The sequence below is a fragment of the Eulemur rufifrons genome, chromosome 7, assembly GCF_041146395.1.
Source record: "Eulemur rufifrons isolate Redbay chromosome 7, OSU_ERuf_1, whole genome shotgun sequence".
Lineage (NCBI taxonomy): Eukaryota > Metazoa > Chordata > Mammalia > Primates > Lemuridae > Eulemur > Eulemur rufifrons.
Window position 1 is genome coordinate 237,809,676 of NC_090989.1, and position 18,611 is coordinate 237,828,286.

At 34.5% G+C, this 18,611-nt stretch overlaps 1 protein-coding gene across 2 annotated transcripts in view; it reads right to left on the reverse strand.

The window, feature by feature from the left end:
* BNC2 (basonuclin zinc finger protein 2) overlaps nt 1-18,611 on the reverse strand; it is a 276,551-nt gene that overhangs the window by 142,269 nt on the left and 115,671 nt on the right. For both annotated transcript variants that reach the window (XM_069474221.1, XM_069474220.1), the window contains one exon: nt 72-174. In XM_069474221.1, coding sequence (XP_069330322.1) covers nt 72-174 — 103 coding nt within the window. The remainder of the gene's footprint in view (nt 1-71; nt 175-18,611) is intronic.

Below are 18,611 nucleotides of genomic sequence, written 5' to 3' on the forward strand. Positions count from 1 at the left end.
AAGAAACACACACACACTCACTCTCACGTGTACATAACAAGAATGGGAAGATAAGCTCTGATTTTCCTTACCATGTGCCACCCAGCCATGTTTACACTGATCACAAGTCCTCAGGTTAATCTTCCCTGGCTGAAAACATTCACATGTGCAGTTTACCAGTGTACAGCGGATGGCCTGAAAAATAAAGGAGGAAAAAAAGATCAACATCTGTTCAAAGATACTCTATTTTTTCAACATTTTAATAAATAATGCCCACTTCCATGTTTAAAGGCTTTATGTTGATAGGGGCCTGGAGTGTTTTAAAAATAAGTTTTGATATCATCAAAATCTTTTACCAAAAAAAAGAAAAAGTCATTCACTAATACATTTTACATCATTCATAATAACCTACAAATTAGAAACACAGACCAAGTAGAATAAGAATAAAGGATCACATCCTCTATAAGATATTGAATTTATAACACTAGAGATCTAAAGAGGAAAAAAAATTCCTGCTACTATATATTTCCACTTAAGTGTATTTACCTGTCAATTAATGCAAAAAATACATTCTAATAAGTTAATATTCAAGTGAAATGTTTGCAAAACATGGCAATTATTATTAGAATATTACTTTCTTCTGCTGAATTTCAGTTAAATGATTTGCTACTATTTCAGATATATTTTAAAAGACACTCTTCTTGGCCCAATAAGACCTATTTTGTTATTGTTTATCACATCTGAATTCCCTTGGGATTTTTTTTGATTTTTTTAATTCTATTTTCATTCTTGTTTTGAAAAATACAAAATGACGCTGTTTTATTTTAATGGTCATATAACAAAATTTGAATTTTGTGGTTAGATCAGATATAGAACAGGAAAAGCCATTTATATGAACATATTATATATGGAACAGTACAACTGTATCATAGAAAACCTAAAAATTAAAAAAACTCTCATTTCCTTACAAGTACTTTTAAAAATCATCTCACCAGTTTATCTTATAAAGTGAATCCACAGAAAATTAGCATAAATGGAGTGTAACTTTTTATGAATAATAATCTATATTTAACAGTTGTGCTAAAGCTAACCTATGCTCCTTAATGTAGGAGATAAAGTCAATAAATTTATCTCACATATTTAATTCTAATTTGCATGGAAATTCTGAAGACAGAACAGATTTAGTTTGATCATTCACAGATTAACAATCTACTGTTACTACCTGAACTGTCAGGAAAAGATCTCTCTGCAGAGTTAGATGCAATCAGTGATTGCTGCTTTTGGGGTGGTGGGCATGGGAATAACTGAAACTGCAGCTCTGTGCCTGAAAGATGCACTCACACAGCTCCAGATGCTCATATTTCTCTGGAACCACTTGGACTTTTATATAAACTGTTCCATTTTTAACAGGCAGTATTTTAGATATTGTTTTTATTTTGTATTTTTTCCTTTACAGCAAACATTGCCTGGTAAAGTATTTTAGATATTGTTAACATGGTTGGGATAAATTCTTATTCTTTACAGAGAAAAAGCCTGAACAGGCTTTTACTGTTGCCAGTGCTCTGGATCAGACAAGTGTAAAGTATTTCTCTTTCATTAATTAATACTAAATCTATCAATCCCTAGTCAGTGTCAGATGTTGGAGTCCTCACTCTAGACTCCATTCATAGTTCACCCTCATCCCTAATGTGCTCTTCTGTTTTCTTCTAGGGAAGTATTCAATTGTATAATCTGCCTAATATTTCAGGGTCTCTCTTCGAATGTCAACAGTCCAATTGCACATTAGCTAGCTTGTGAAAGTTTGCTGTACGTATTGGTGATTAAAGGAATGTGTAGGTTATAAAAGGAAATATTTCTCCCCAAAGTTCTTATTTCAATTTCAAGAGTTTATTAACTGAGAAACATATTAGAACATCCCAGGTTAGAAACAGTTTCTTTAAGTAACATGTTCATTAGTTAATGAACTCACAACTTGATTATACTATGACCAAAATAAAAAGAGTTTAGGAAACAGTGTTTCCACTTAAAACAAGGCACTTAACAAACTAATTATAAATTCAGATATGGGAGCTATGTTGACATTAAAGCATTTACATAATTTGAAGGACAATAATAGAAGATTTCATAAATGCTTAAAAAAATAGCCTCTGCTTTACAAAAATCAAAGGAGGGCCAATAAAAATGATGATCTTTCAAGGACAGCTACATATAAACTCCAGGCATAAAATACATAAATACTTTAAATCACTAATTTGATAATATTTAATTATTTTATAAAAATATACTAATTTTGTGTTGTGTTTAAAGCACACTTCCATTAATTTTAATTATAGTTATGTTGAAGATCAGAGCAAATTAAGAGTGTGAATTTATTTTTATGTACATTTATTTTTCAATTGGTTGAATCATTCATTTGCTTACTCTGAACTAGTTTATGATTCAAATATTTTGTCTTCCTAAATAACTTTATACATCTGGTACATTTGGGAGTTAAACTTTTCAGATCATCATCCTTTTTTATAAATTCTACTCTTTTTGTACCTAAACATACAAACATTGGAACACCTCAACTCCTTTTGTATATAAACACTTAAGCACTGGAATATCCATTTTGTATTTCTATGAATTCCAGAAGGTCTATTTGTTTTAAATTCAGATTTATATAGACTACAATTGTCCCTTAAGGGAACAACATATATTTAAACAATATGGTCTAAATAAATATTTTGAGTAAGAGACTATTGTGGCTTCAAAGGAAGTTTTATTCTAAATAACATTTTTGAAACGGCATAAAACTTTGACATACTATTTATTCACAACAAAACAGAACCAATGTGATCACTTGCCAACTCACCCACACTTAAAAAACATAAATTATCATAAAACTATCAAAGCCAGTTAAGCCTCAAAAATGTACATGTTATAAGGAGACATTCGGAAAGAGCAGAAATGAACAAGCTTTCATTCTTGTGAGCACATCACTTCTTCCTTCATTCAGCTAATGTCTGAATGCCTCTGACTTTCTTCTGGGCACTCTGAACAAGGCCAAGCTCTATGTGTTACATTAGCTGAACTACAAGCTTTGAAAATGCAGAGAAGAGACAGTTCAGTCAGATCGTCCCTGCCCATATACGCAGGGATTAGTATTCAGGTCTGGGTGAGGCAGACCTCCAGGGCCCTGCCCCATCAAGGGTGCTCTGCAACTCTTTCCTCAATTTTTTCATGGTCAGCATTTCCTCAACTCCCCAACAATAACAACAATACATTTTCTTAGGACTGCAACTAATTAAAAGTAATTATTTCTTCTGCTTACCTTTACCATGGATTTCTTGAAGAAGAAATCCATGCACCCAGCAACCAATGCTTCCTCTTCCTCGCCACCATCTACATTTTAATTCTGCAATCTGGATTCTGCCCCACGCACTCCTGAAAGTGCTCTCTCTGACAAGCAATGTTCTCATCACATCTGGTCCTTTTTTCTAGTCTCCTTGTCCCAGACTCTGATGCAACTCTCCTTCATTCCTGGGCAGGAGAGACTGACTATCCTAGTATTTCTGGCAGCAACTGCTCACTCTCTCTCCACTGTAAATAAATACAGGTGTTTCCCACGACCAGGCTCTTCATTCCTTAATTTGGCAATTTCATGCCCTCCTACAGCTTCAAATATCATCACTAAGCAAGAACCATCACTTTGGAGCCAGGCACTGCCTTAAGTGGCAGGAAATGAATGGCAGTGTCCCTGTGCTCAAAGACACTTGTGGGCAGTAGATTTAGAGGAGAGACCCTAAAGAACAAAAAGGAGGCCCTTAAACACATTTGAGAAGCACCATCTCTCCCTTTTTATTCCTCTGTGCTTTCCTCTACCAAACCAAGATTTTAAAATTTATTTACAGCATCAAACTATTACCTGTTATAATTAATAATATAGCTAGATTTATTGAATATATGCTGTTTTCCAGACATCGTACTAGGTAACTCACAAATATTGGCCCTCTTAATCCTCAGATAACAGCATGAAGTTGTTATTATCTTTATTTCACCAGTGAAGAAACTGAAGTAGAGATAATTCACTACCTTATCCAAAATCACTCAACTAGTAAAGTCGCAGATCCAGGAATCAGACCCTGGTCTGTGTGAGCTCTCCATCCCACTAACCAGGAATCTTGCGTTACAACGCCACTCACAGCAAGGCAGTCATGGGCCAGCATTTTCACTGACATTCTTCTTCCTCCAAAAATGATTTAATCCCTGCCATTCCTGTCTTCCACTCTCACTGTTATTACCATGATTAGTCCTTTTTCTAGACTATTCAAACTGGCTCCTAATAACCTACCCATTCCTCTTTTCTCCCCATCTCAGTGAACACTCCCTCAGAGTCCCACATCTCTGATCTTCTTGTAAGGCATTTGCTTTGCTGAGATTATTTTCAAACTTCTGTTCATTTCTTTCTACTTGAGTAAAAAGAGTGGATGTCAATCCTTACTGGTTGGACAGTGGACACCTCGGTCACCCCCCCTTCTCCTTGACTATTTTTCCAAAGGAATGCTCTCTACCTGCCCACCTTCCAGCCCTCACTTGCACTATGAACTACTACTCATCCTTCAGATTTCAACTCAAGGATCACTCACTCCCCAGGGCAGGTACTCTGTCTCCCATTCAAGGCAAGTTCCCGTTAGTCTCCTGTATCACAACGGATCTACCATAGCACCTATCACTGGTTGTGAATGTTATATTTATCTGGGTGATTATTTGACTTGAGTCTGTTGCCCCCTCTAGGATTTAAGCTCCATGAGGGCAGGACAACATGTCTGTTGGGCTTACAATGTATAGTGGCAAATAATGGGTAATAGGTGCTCAAAATGCACTTAAAGCCCTGATTCTCTGAGCCCCATTCCTCATCTGTAAAATGATAGTAAGAATGACATTGCAACAGTGGCAAAAAACTTAAATGAAATAATAGATATAAAGCATGAGTTACCCTGCCTGGCAATAGTAAAAGCTTGATAAATGACAATCATTTATGGCCTCAAGAAACTTTCCACATATATTTAAATGATTCTTTTTTCCTTTATGATTCTTCCCAATGTATTACGTTTTACTCCAATACCTGTAAAACACTTAACACATAGTTTTAATGAATAAATGAACACTTTGACATATGTAATACCATATTATTCATACTATAATCCTCTAAGGTGGGCACATGGATTATTATTTCTGTTTTAATATTAGGGTTCAGAAATGTTTGTGTGTATTACATGGCTCTTAAATAATAGTGAAGAGCAAGGTAAATCTTCCAATTACTACTCAGTTTATTTCCATTACCAATAGAAAAACCAAAGAAAAGACACAATAAAAATAAATAAATTACAAATATTCATATTCAAAAGTACATCTAAAATACCCAAGGCAAGAAAATTTTATAAAAAAACAAATCAAGGTTCAGTCAGTAACATATTTATATTTGAATATTAAATAGAAGTGCATTTGAAAGTATCTTGGATGAGTTCCAAAGCTCTATACATATGATAGATTCTGTTATCACTAAAATTGAAGTCTCTTTAGCTTTATTATGCCTCATAGCTGGCTTAAACCTGCCAAGTATATGTGAATTGAACATCAGTCTTCTCACAAAATGACACTTCTCAGGAAAGCACAAACTGTTGTTTCAGTCGATATACAGTTTGCTTCACAAAAGAACTATACACAAGGCTAATTAATAAATCTCGTATTAGCTATTCCTTATTTGGAAACACCCTAGTTATTTCACACAAAATAACAACAGGCAAAACAAAGCCATGGGGCAAAGAAAAGCATAAAACACATATCCTGAAGTATTAATAAAAACCATAATAAGAGGAGGAAAATATCTAAAAATAAAACTCAATTAGTTGTGGGTTTTGGTTTTCCACAAAATAAAACAAAACAACCTATCTGCAAGGAGTTCCCTTCATGTGTTTATTAACTCTGACCAATCTCCCATATACAGCTAAAAATCCTTCTTAGATCTGTTTTCACCCTGCTCATTTCTAGGGAGTATAGCAAGATTTATAACTTAAATTATGAAATTTTACTTAAAACATTTAAAAATGTTTAATAGTTAAGCATATGATCTACATTAAAATTAAATTATAGAAAAAGCTAATCATTACTATAGCATTCATTCTATGCCATCAGCTTCTACTGTAAACTTAAGCGGTACAATCTAGGCTTATAAATTAATTGACTATAATGATTATTAGCGACAAGGTTCACCACTTTCTTACTAAACTGAATCTTCTACTTTGAAAGTCACATATAGATATCATAAATATGTAAAATTGGCAAACTCTCCATGAAGATACAAAATACCCTATGTTATAATTAACTTCTTAGTAATTCATCCCTGTGAATATTTTTCACCTCTGAACACATACATATGTCCCAGAATGAAAGGTATGCACAGTGTCAAAGGTCAAATGAACCCTTTTTTTACTGGGTAGGAAAAATTGTTCTTCAAAGATTTCTTTCCCAGGGGGGAAAAAGTCTGGAATAAAAAATTATCTGTAATGAATCTAAAAGCTAATTATTGCAGGACTGCCATAGAATATGTTGCATTAATTACAAAGTAAGAGCTAGAACATATCATGGATGAAGAGAGTAACCTTGTACATGACTAAAAAGATGAGAAAATCACATTTATACATCTTGTGTATAAGATACTAGACAGTAATTCAAACATTGCCACAAAGACTCTAAAGAACCCACACGACAGTCAGGGTGGTTAATTCAGCAAATACCTCTCTGTATAATTTTCAGGACAGTTTTCCTTTCTGATTTCATATGGCTAATATGTAAAACTAATTGATTGGAAAATCTATATAATACTGTCTTTGTAGAAGAAATCAGCTTCCTAAACTCAGCCAAGTCACAATACAGCTTGAGCAATGAAATTCTGCATTTCTTTTGCATGGTGGACAACTACTGAACCTAACTCATGACCAACATGAACTATATGGCTGCATGTGAAATTCACTTTTATTTGATTACAAAACTCATATATGATGAAAGCAGAGGAGTAGCTACTTGTACTGAAGAGTTCTGTAATCAGATATTCAAAATGAAACAAGAAGATGTGAGCTGGACAGACATAGAACATGGACCAAAAGAGCCACAGTTTTAAAATTCCTACAAAACAGCTTTATTAACAACCTAAAAAGTCTATTTAATGCTGACTATGATACTCCTAATATAAATCTATAGTTTTAGTAAGATGGGTATGTTTTCTATATTTATACAAAGAAACATGAATCTGAGTGTGAATGGGCAATGCACACAGTTGACAAGAAGTGATTATCACTGATTATAAAGCTTGCTGTCAAAGTTAAGGGACCAGAGTGTTAAACAATAAGGTAAATGCTACCACTCATAATGTAATAGTAATAACAGCAAGTGAAAAACAATGAAGTTATTCTGTCTCCTTGCAAAAATTCATATAATAGAAAATTATGGCAATATATCTTATTCAATGGTAACATAATTAGAAAATAAAAATTAACCTTTCAAAAAAAGGTCCCTTACATTTGTCTAATTGTTTTAATGTCTACGAAGAAATAGCAAGCTGGTAAAAAATGATCATTTTACCGACCATGATGTGCTCTGACATTTCCTAGTGTCTTTTCAACAGAAAGGATGTTAGATCTTGTGATTGAGACAGAAGATTTGAAAACACATGGGTCTGTCCAGACCCACTACAAAGGCCAGATGCCATTGGTTCAAACAGTGAACAACATGGTACAGACAAAAAGCTGGGCAATTCAAAGGAAGGGTTAAACTTCAGTAAAAAACCACAAGAAATAAAGTTACAAACCAAGGAAATACAACATCTTCACAATAAACACATTCCAAATAACTGAAAGAGATTCATTGGGAAAATGAACCTTTGAACATTATGTGCTGTTAAAAATCATGAGATTTAAAACCTCATTTTTTAACAGGCACTATCCCTCCATCAACTGACCAATGGATAGGCAAAATGTGGTATATTAATATGATGAAATTTTATTTGACCATATAAAGAAATGGACTTGATACACACTACAACATGAATGAACCTTGAAAACATTACGCTAAACTAAAGAAGCCAGTCACAAAATGCCAAATGTTATATGATTTCATTCAGATGAAATTTCCAGAACAGGGAAATCTGTAAAGATAGAAAGTAGATTAGTGGTTCCCTAACGGTGGGGTAACAGCTAAAGAGTATGGAGTTCCTTTTTGAGGTGATGAAAATGCTCCCAAAATGACTGTGGTGATGGTTTTACATAACTGTGAATATACTAAAATACATTAAATTGTGCACTTTAAATGGGTGGAATGGATGTTGTGAAATATATCTCAAGAAAGCTGCTTGAAAAGGGGGAGGGTGGGAGGGAATCCCACTACACCACCTACTTTCTTTTAGTAGTGTCAAACCACTAATTCCATAAGATACCATTCCCCAAGAGACAATGCAACATTATCTGTCTTTCACTTAGTGGGTCTTCAATATTCAAATGCTAAATGAGTGAATAAATGAAAGGTAAACAAACAAATCAATTTCACTGCTGCTTAAATCTGAAAATCCCTTCTACTTTGAAACTACTAAAATCTAATATATCCATTTTAAAACTGACAATTATTTTTTAAATCCACTGCTATTTCTATCAAAAAAATCTAAGGCACCCTTCAAAAATTTTAGAGTAAAACAAAACAGAAACCAACCTCTCAGTTATAATGCTCAACAGTACTAGTATCAAGGTATTAAAAAACTCTTAGAATTTATTAAAAATTGACAATGGTGAATTATGTGGTGTATGACCGAAAACATTCCTCAATTTACTGTGATGAAAAAATGACTTCAGTAAAGGTTAAGAAACAAACTTGGTTTAGGAGGAGGGACAAAGAGGGAAAACCATAAACTTTGGGGGATATGTGTATCTGTGAGTGTGAATGTTTGACTATGTGAATATGTGAATACGTAAATACGAACAGGGAGAAAGGGACACACACAGGCACATAAATTTTCACAGACACAGATCCAATGAGCATCTGTAGTCATTACCTTCCGATCACAAACTACTATCAATCGACATAAGAAAGACCCCATTTAAATAATTTACAAGTTCAGAGCAAAAATCAACAGCGGGATATAGCCAATTATATGTAAGGAAAATACCCAGGCTTCTATGGTATCAAAGCATATGCAAGCTCTGGAGTGCATGAGTGTGGTTGGTTGGTTTGTTTATTTGTTTGTTTGTTTTTCAATTACATTAGGTCTATGGTAATAAAAGCTATTTTGTTAGGCAATTAGTAATATTAAAGAAACATGAAATGAAAAGGCATTTCAATTTAGGCAAAAACATTTTATTTTCTTACTTAACAGTTAACAAGATATGCTACTTATTGCCTGTATACTTAACAAATTTTACAGACTAGGCAGCTGTGATAACATAACTAGAAAGGAAATACTCTTTCCATGAACATACCTATCACCAAATTGAAAATAAGGAGTTAGCTCCTTACTGTAAAAAAATAACCACATTTTAACTAAACTCAGCCTGTATTTACCAGAATAAGATACTCTATATAAGGAGCCAAAGGACCTCTGACATCATATGAATGCTAAGTAATAATCATCTCATTTTACCTTAATGTTGAATCAGCAATTTTGTATTCCATTGATAATATATTTTATTCATTTTCACTAATGCAATTTGAAAGGTGGTAATGTGATTACATTTCTCTGTGGCATTCATGAAAACAATTACTAATATAATATGATAATGACAGGGAAAACATTAATAAAGAAGGGATTTATAATGAGATGCAAGAATACTTAAAAACCTTTAAGCACTTTACAAAGAAACTACTCCTTATTAAGCAAGAAACAAGACAAGATAAAGCCTAAGTTCTGATATATTTCAAAAGCACCTCCAATCCTGGGAAGAACGATTGATTTGCATAATGATCCCATACCTTGGTGACCAAGTAGAGAGGTACAGGAGTAATGCAAGAGATCTCCCAAGTTGTGCCAAATGTAAGGCATCATCCTAAGTCAACCTTTCCCTTCCTAGATGGCATGCAAAGGGCTCCTTTAAGAAAGGAGCTCTTCTAAATCTGTATCCTCTGGCTAAAATTAGGAGCTGGCCACATTATTTCAAATGCCAGAGCACTGTAATCAATCCACTTACCAAGCAAGAGCAAAAGGTAGGTGACCTTTTAACTAAATTTACTCCTCTAGGTTTGTGAAAAATTCACCCCAGTGAAGCAACAGGGAGAAAACTTGTTGTATTTTAGAATTTAACATTTCAAATGACAATTGATTATCCAGGCCAACTGAGGCAGACATTGTGAGACTAGTAATATCCCATGTTTGTAGAGTGCCATGAAGATTGAGTAACATTTCAAATACATTCTCATATTTAATCATCAAAATCCCTGAAATTAGAGATTTTTCAAACAGCAGAAAATGAGGCTTTGAGATGTCCCTAAATGGCTGCCGCCCGGTAATCCAGGGCTCTTTCTGCTCTGCCTGGGTATGAGAGGAAAGAAGCAGAATAATCCCCCTTGTTACCCTCCTCCTCAATGAGATTTCCTCAGATATTTCTTCAGTTCCAATAGAAGCTTATGACTGAATAGGAGATGTGAACAAAACCACACAGAAAGAGGGAAAGGGATGGGTAGAGGTTTAAGCAACTTGAAAAAGCAGGGGAAACTGCTAAGTAAGCAGTTAACAATTTACACTAGAATTTTCTACAAACAACATGGTACATTTTAGATGAAGAAAGTAATTCAGAACATCATTTTATAGAGTCTTTAAATGGTTATATCAAGAAATGTCAAAATCTGGAAAAAGTGAGACAAGCTACTCCCAGGAACACTTGGTTTATTTTATATCACTTTACGTATACCTTTTTTGGGATTGTGTCCATTAGTAACACGTCTCAATAAACATTTTAATACCTTCCATTGTACATATAACTGTATATCACAATTATCTCTGATTACAAAACAATATGCTTCTTTGCCTAAAGCAGGTATCACCACAGGAACCATAACTATTACAAATAAAAATAATGATATGATGAACAGTCTGTATGCCCCCTTATACGTTATTTATGTCAGGTCACAGATTCCCCAGGGGTCTGTGCTGAGACCTGGACTGGCTTCATTAGAGCTTCATATAAATCAATGAAGGCACATCTTGATTTTACTTACCAGTGGCTAGAGTCACTGGAATTTTTCAAGTGAAACCTCTCAGGTAATACATTTTTTAAAAACACAAATACAATGTTATCATTTCTTCTAAAAGGTGGTTTTCTCAAATTCAAAGGGCTAAATTCAGATGCTCAGAGAAATCCCACAAATTTCTATGGGATCTATAAGCATCAGAGGGAAAAATGTGCTCTAGAGTATTGAAAAAACAGTATTCTCTTTTTTTTCTTTTAAAGATTACCTGCTTTAAAAAAAAACAGGCACATACTTACAGAGAAAGGAAAGAGATCATCTAGCTACTAACAAATACTTCAACATCACTGAGTGAAGTGAGACCTATGCAATGGTTGTCAGGAACTTTGAGCTAACTCTTGAAAATTAAGAAATAAATAGAAAGCCTTGTGGGGGAGGAAAAAAGTCTTCCAGAACAATGTTAATGTCATCTTGGGCATGTGGACTGGGTTCACATGTGTGTCAGCTGAATCAACATAATGGGCTATAACAGCTTCGAAGCAGCTAATATGGTCCATTGGGTCAATAATCCGTGAACTAAGAAGGATTTACTTGATAGACTATAAATGGTTCATAAGAACTCAAGAATCACTCCATCAGATCAAAAATCCAATTTTCATATGGTGCCTTTCTACAAATTAGCCAAAAGAAAGTAATGGCTCTGAAGGACTTCAAGGTCTATCAGTTAAAAATTCATGTTTTAAAGAACAGTGTAGAGGAAGAAATAAAAACTAAAGGTCTTTGGGGGAAGGGGGAGGTGGACCAATCTATTCAAGAAAAATATTCAAGGGGAAAATTAAAATTAAGTATTAAAAATGTTTAAGGGGAAAATATACTTCCTTAAGGAAAGCTACATATAATATGAGATATTCAAGAGGATTTTCACATTTCACCATGACTGTACGGATACAAACCAAAACACAGATACATATGCATTCATAGTTTCTCTTTCTCTCCCCCCTCTACATATCTACACACACTATCACTAAGTAAATTACAAAACACTATTTCTCAGATAGCAACATTTCAAAATGAAAGTTTATATTTTATTTTTGCTTCTTTACACTGTTTGTATTGTGGGTCTGAGATATTTGAGAGAGCATATGGATACTGGCAAACTCTTTCATTTTCACGTACAGAAAAGCAGGCAGAAGAAACTGCCAAAGGTAAACAGTAAAAACTACAATATGTTTTCAACATTTAAGAGAGAGAGGACGGTTGATTCCCTGGCTGGCCAAAGCTTATATAGCCAGTGTTTACAGATAACTGCAACTTCTGCCCTCTCTAGTCTGCAAAGAAACAGGAGCCTTTATCCTGTATTTATAAATTTCATTACCTATTCACACTAGGTGATAGTGGTTGTAGATTAATTTTTTAAAACATACGCCTATCTATATGAATAATTGTATTTACTAAGTTCATGGCAATGAAGAAAAGGGGAGAAAAATACTCCAAAAATATAACAGGCTGTAATTAGAATTCTTAACAAGCAAGAATTCCTTTACTAGGGAAGAAAATGTGATCTATCACCTCTCCCTCAAAATGCTATTAGCCTCTCTTCATCATAAGAACAACAAAAAGGAATCATTTCTTTTTCTTTTTACAGGAGTAACACTGAATAAAATAATGGATGTTTTTATATCAAAGTGTATTAGCTATTGACATAAAAGCTCGGTCCTCTTAACTTTTACACAAGGGAAAGAAAAATTCCAATAATTCTTAAATAGACAGATAAAACTTTTCTCTGTGGCTACAGCCATGTACTATTATATGTAACTGCTTATTTTTAAAAAGAGTCTTATTGGTGCTCTCTGAAGGATTTTCTTTTATACATAGCTTTATCCTATAATTTTGTCCCTGTTGGGCACGCTGCCTAAATTTAAACACAAACAGTCAAGCAATGAAGAAACATTAACACATTTACTGTGAACAAAAACTCCCAGTTGTACAGTGAAATTTTAATACATTTCAACTTATCTCTTTTACTAATGGGGAGAATACAAACCCTGCAGGAATTCGCTCTGCAAACTGGTAATTACAGTAGACTCACTTTTTTATAATGCATATGTATAGTCAGACACAAAAAACCCCGGCTGCCCTTTTTGATGTAGGTTACAATAGAAATGTTTTAAAAAATTATGAAAATCTACAGCAATACTAAAGGAATGCATTATTTCATGGAAAACTGTCCTTTAACTCTGCATGTGGACACAAATAGACATATATTTAGATATTTGCTTTACACACTAGAAGGCACAAGCTTTATCTGCATGTGCTTTTATGTCATTTTCCCCATAATCTTAAGTGTACAGAATAAATCTACTCTTATTTGTACAAAGCTAGTTATGATTTTAAATATAACTTATCTATCACATAAAGATGATATTCTTTCATTTCATGCCTGGTTTTCCTATTTTGACCCCTCAAGTTTTGAGGATTTAAATCTCAAATATTGCGATCTCATCGAATCTCTTCATTAAATAATTAAGGTCTGCAAACCAGTAATTTCTCTCTCAGTATAGGCATATGTGCCTCTTGACGAAAGAGACCGTATAAGCATACCTGAATAGAACAAGAACCATATACTGTAATATTAATAATAGTATCATAGATAATTGATAGAAATGAAATAAAAATCTTTGTTACTATTCACATCACTTGCTAGACATTTTACATTCATCTGTCAAATTTCTGGTTCCATAACAACTTTCTAAGAAATTGAATTCTGCTAGTTCTGCTAAGAGGTTATCAATATATAATTTATGTTAAACTCAGATTTTCTAAGTATGACCACACTGGGGGAAAAATAAAAGCAGATAAAGCTTTTAAGTGGGCATAACTTTTGTAAAATTGTGTGAATTGAAAAAAGAGAGAGAGATTAAGTTGCTAAAATGTCTATTACTATTAGCTACAAATTCCAGGGATAACTTCCTGAAAACAGAAACTATAAAATTCAGAAAAGCATGTATTTATTACCAAAATATGCAAGTTGCTGTATAGAAATCATTGCCTTGTCATCCAATTTCAGATAAGAGTAAAAAGAGGATTGGCTGTGGCAGAATGGACTCATCATTATAGGGAAGAGACATTTTAGATACACTAGAAATAATACCTCCTTCTAAGGCCGAATGCCTAGTTGTTCTAGGCAATATAAGTCACATTCTAACCTTAGGTCTCCCTGTCAGTACAGAAAAGAATACCTTCCCCTCCACCATTACCATCCATCTGCTCCCAATCTACTTTTTATCATAGTGTGCCTGAAACCAAAAATAGAAAAACAGACTCATCACAGCTCAAGAGCCAGGCATCAGATCTGTTAAAAGTAATACATATATCCTAGGACAATACCTACTGCTCCTATCTGGAAATTAAATGACATACTTTCTGTTTCTTAAAAAGCCACACCCCAAAATATGTATTTTTCTATATTATTTCCTTAAAATTAGGTCTGACAGTTGCCCCTTTTCTTCTTTGATCCAAGTGCTACTAAAAATATTAAATAAGTTGTAGCCTAAATATGAGTAAATGAACAACAGAAATGTACCTCGAGAACAACTGCACGTAGAACTTTAGTCTTTGCAACATCCATTCATACTATACAAACACAACATTAAAGAGTAGCACCTTTAAAACATATGTGGTCTATCCTAGGCAAAGCATTCATGCCTTCATTTGCTCAGTCTACTACTCCAAAGACAGTGCTATAAGTTGTGAAATATAAAAAACAAAACAAAACAAATACACCTCCTGCTCCCTCCTAACTGAATTTTGAAGGCAGAGTAATCAGGCAATGAGCTTAATGTCAACCATATTCAAGTAATTTGAAGAGTTAAATTATTACTCATGTACTGTAGAGATTTATAACCTTCTTAGGATCAAAAAGAAAGAAGGAGAAATTCAATATTCTCTTTCTCTTGCTGCAAGGTACAGAGATAGCTGTGAACAAAAGCCTACAACATACAGCAGCCTGTCATAGCAAAACCCACACACACCCTTTTAACACCTTCTCCAAATGAATGGTTCCCTCGATTTTAAGTTAAGGTAAAATGTAGTTTGAGGGACTCAATATGAATTCTCCACACAGGCTAATGAAATCCTCCTAATCTGCTTTCCTCTCTGAAAAGGATAAAATGGTAAGACTTGTATAGGATCTTGGTTATTAAGTAGGTAAAATAAAAAAAACAAGTAATATACTAACATATGCTCAATACTTTCATACACCTGAATTTTTCACTGATGATTTACTGGGCATTTCCATATGCTGTAGTGCTTCCGCTCCTTCAATGTGAGTACCACAGGACAAGCCAATATATTATTTCATGAGCAATACACACAAGCTAGAATAATAAAGGAAGACAGTGACAACCAACAAAGTTTTACTGTATTTATCACTCACCCACATTTAGAACCCTGATATAAATGAAATCTATATCTAGACTACATTATGTATTTTAAATAACTCATGAGAGAATCTAAACAGATGACCACAGACACTGCCTATTTATGAAACCAGACATCAGTTGGATTTCTGCAAAGTACCTCAGAGTTTGCGAAATGACTATTTTCTAACTTATTTGCACAATTAGTATGTTCCACTTGTGTGAACCATAAATAGATCAGGAAAGCACAATTCAATATATTTTTCACTGAAATATTATCTGAATATCCATAGAGCTGGCAAGTAAGCATGCTTTAACATTTTATGTTTAATCATATCTAGTAAATGTGAGGCTATCATTTAATTGTAAAATATATTATCTGTGTTCAAGTTGTTTAACACTGAGACACAGCTGCCAGATGGTATGCTTCAGAAAAAAGTAAAGTAGAAGTGATAGAATTTTAAGTGGGTATGTATTTGCACAGTATTTTCTTTTAGACAACTGGTCTACTGACAAATTCAGCTTTTTATTCCTTAAACAGAGAATAACAAATTTTAGAGTAGACAATGCTTATCTATCCATATTCTAGCTGCCAAAGCATCATTTTTCATATTTATCTCCATGTAAAGTATTTTTGATTCTCTGGGTTTATTAGTTAAAATAGTGATTTCCCCCACCCATGCCAATTAATCTACTAATTTTAAAAAGTTAATGATGGAAGGGAAATCTTCTGGCACTGGAAGCAGTATAAAGTGGTAGTGTAATCAGCTAATAAAGCTAGTTTGTAGGTGAGGCTCTTACACCTGAGTTAATAACTTGAGGCTCTCTGTACACAGTTGTCAGTCAGGCACGTTACCTTTTCATCTGAGAAAACAAAAAGCATAAGAAAGAGGAGTGAGAAATGTAAAACGTGTACTAATAATGCCTCCAACGTGAAAGTGCTTCTTGTTGTGATTTGGGAATCACAGAAAATAATGATGCTACATCTATTATGTAGACATCTTAGATGGGGTAAGGGGAGTCTGTAATTTAAAGGTGAGATTTATCAATGTGCTGAGAAAACAAGGTTTCATAGCACAATCTCATCTTCTTTAGCTACAGGTCAAATATTTCCACTTCTTTAAACAAAGCAAAACAAAACCATTACCTATTAAATATAAAAAAAGCACAGATATATGTCAGAAATCATCTGCAGTGCTTTGCAGAAGTACAGGTGTCCAGGACCACACTCCAGAATCAATGAATTAAAATTCAAGTACACTCGGACAACACTGAGAAGAAGTGCCTCCTCAAATTTTGTACCCTAGGCACCTCACTTACCTCATCCTCCTCCTGGCCCTGTAACTGTTAACACTACTGTGGGACCTGTAAGAGGCATGAAGCGTGCTGAGAACTAAGCAATGGACAGAAATGCAAGAAGATGCTCTTTATAAAGGACCTCAAGGGCAAAGGGAAATCCCAAACTTGTTTTGTATCCCTTTGGACATCGTGAGGGAAGTAAGCAGTTTCCTGAGGAAGGCCGCATGAGCTTTTCCAAGCTTAGAAAGCGGAGCCTCTCACAGGGAGCTGAGGTCCAAGCCAACTGCTGAAGCAAGATTCTACTACACAGTCCTGAGCCTGGAACTGATGGAGAGGGGAAGAGGAAGCTAGGGAGGGCAGGGTCTGGGTACCTAAATGGCTATCCATTTTCATTTTAAATGGATAAAGGGAAAAGACATAAATGATTAATATGACTAATCAATTCCCTTAGTAATTCCCTTCCTCCCTCCTGCCACCACTCACTAGTTTTTCAATATGCATTTGAGAAAATGGAGAGTTTGTCTACAATTGGCCATGACCATAGTCACACTTTTCTATAACTGAGGGCCAGGTAATATCTGTAAATTTTAAAAGATAATGTACAGGAGAGCACCCAGCAGAGTCCCTCCAATATAATAAGCGCTCAGTAATGTTTCTCTTCCCTCATTTGTACATAATCATCAAAGTATGGAAGCCATAAGCAGCAATCAAAGCTTTGACATACTTAAAGGGTGCTAATCTGCTTTCATACTTTTCTGTCATTCCAAACCCCTTGCAGCAACTAAGTCCTTCACTCCTGACCCTTATGAATACAAATTGAGTTCTTTGCCTAATTTACGGTAATTGTAACTGAATTGGGCCAAATGGCTCCCAAACTGATTTTTGAAAGACTAATATGCCCTCTTCTGGCTTCTTATTTAAGGAAAAAAGAAAACAAAACATTAGTTTAATAGATGTGTAAAAAAAGAGAGGTAAAAAATGGCCTACTTATTTACTATATTTACTACTAATAATCTTAATTACTTAATAGAGATTTTCATGGTAAGTGTGTTAATATTTGCAAGCCCTGACACTATATAAGACAAGGATATCTTCCGATGACATGGTGCTCAGCAAAGGGGCTTTCACCAAATTTTTCACAAGTAACAATGCTGAAGATGATACAAACTGCAAGAACAGGGATCAGAAAAGGAAAATCAAAATGTAGTGCACCTACTAGCAAAATCTGAGGAAAAGTCTTCTCCACAGTGCCATACGCCCGATCAGTGTGTCCCAGTCTCTGCCCACTCAGGCCTGCTTTCACAGCTCAGGGCCGACAGCAATGCCAATTAGTGTCAGTTGTGATGGGGTTTTAGAGACATAGACCTTTGTCTTAGAGGAAGTGGGCTGCAACCACCAACTTACTGTACAGAAGCAACCTAACAACCCATTAGGTGGAAATGACTTTTCAGCCACTTCCTCCAGGGACTACATCAGAAACTGATGGCCTAGACAGATGGGAACATTTTTACATTTCTGTATTAACTGCATCCAGGAAGTTGGATTTTTATCATTGAATGCTGCCAAATCCTCATTTCATCTGCTTCTCTCCTCTATGGTATTCTTTGACTTCATATAATATTATGATATACAATGTTACCTAATAAAATGATGAACTAAATACTTCAGAAATAGAGGGAGCTACCTCACTGTATATATTAAAAGCAT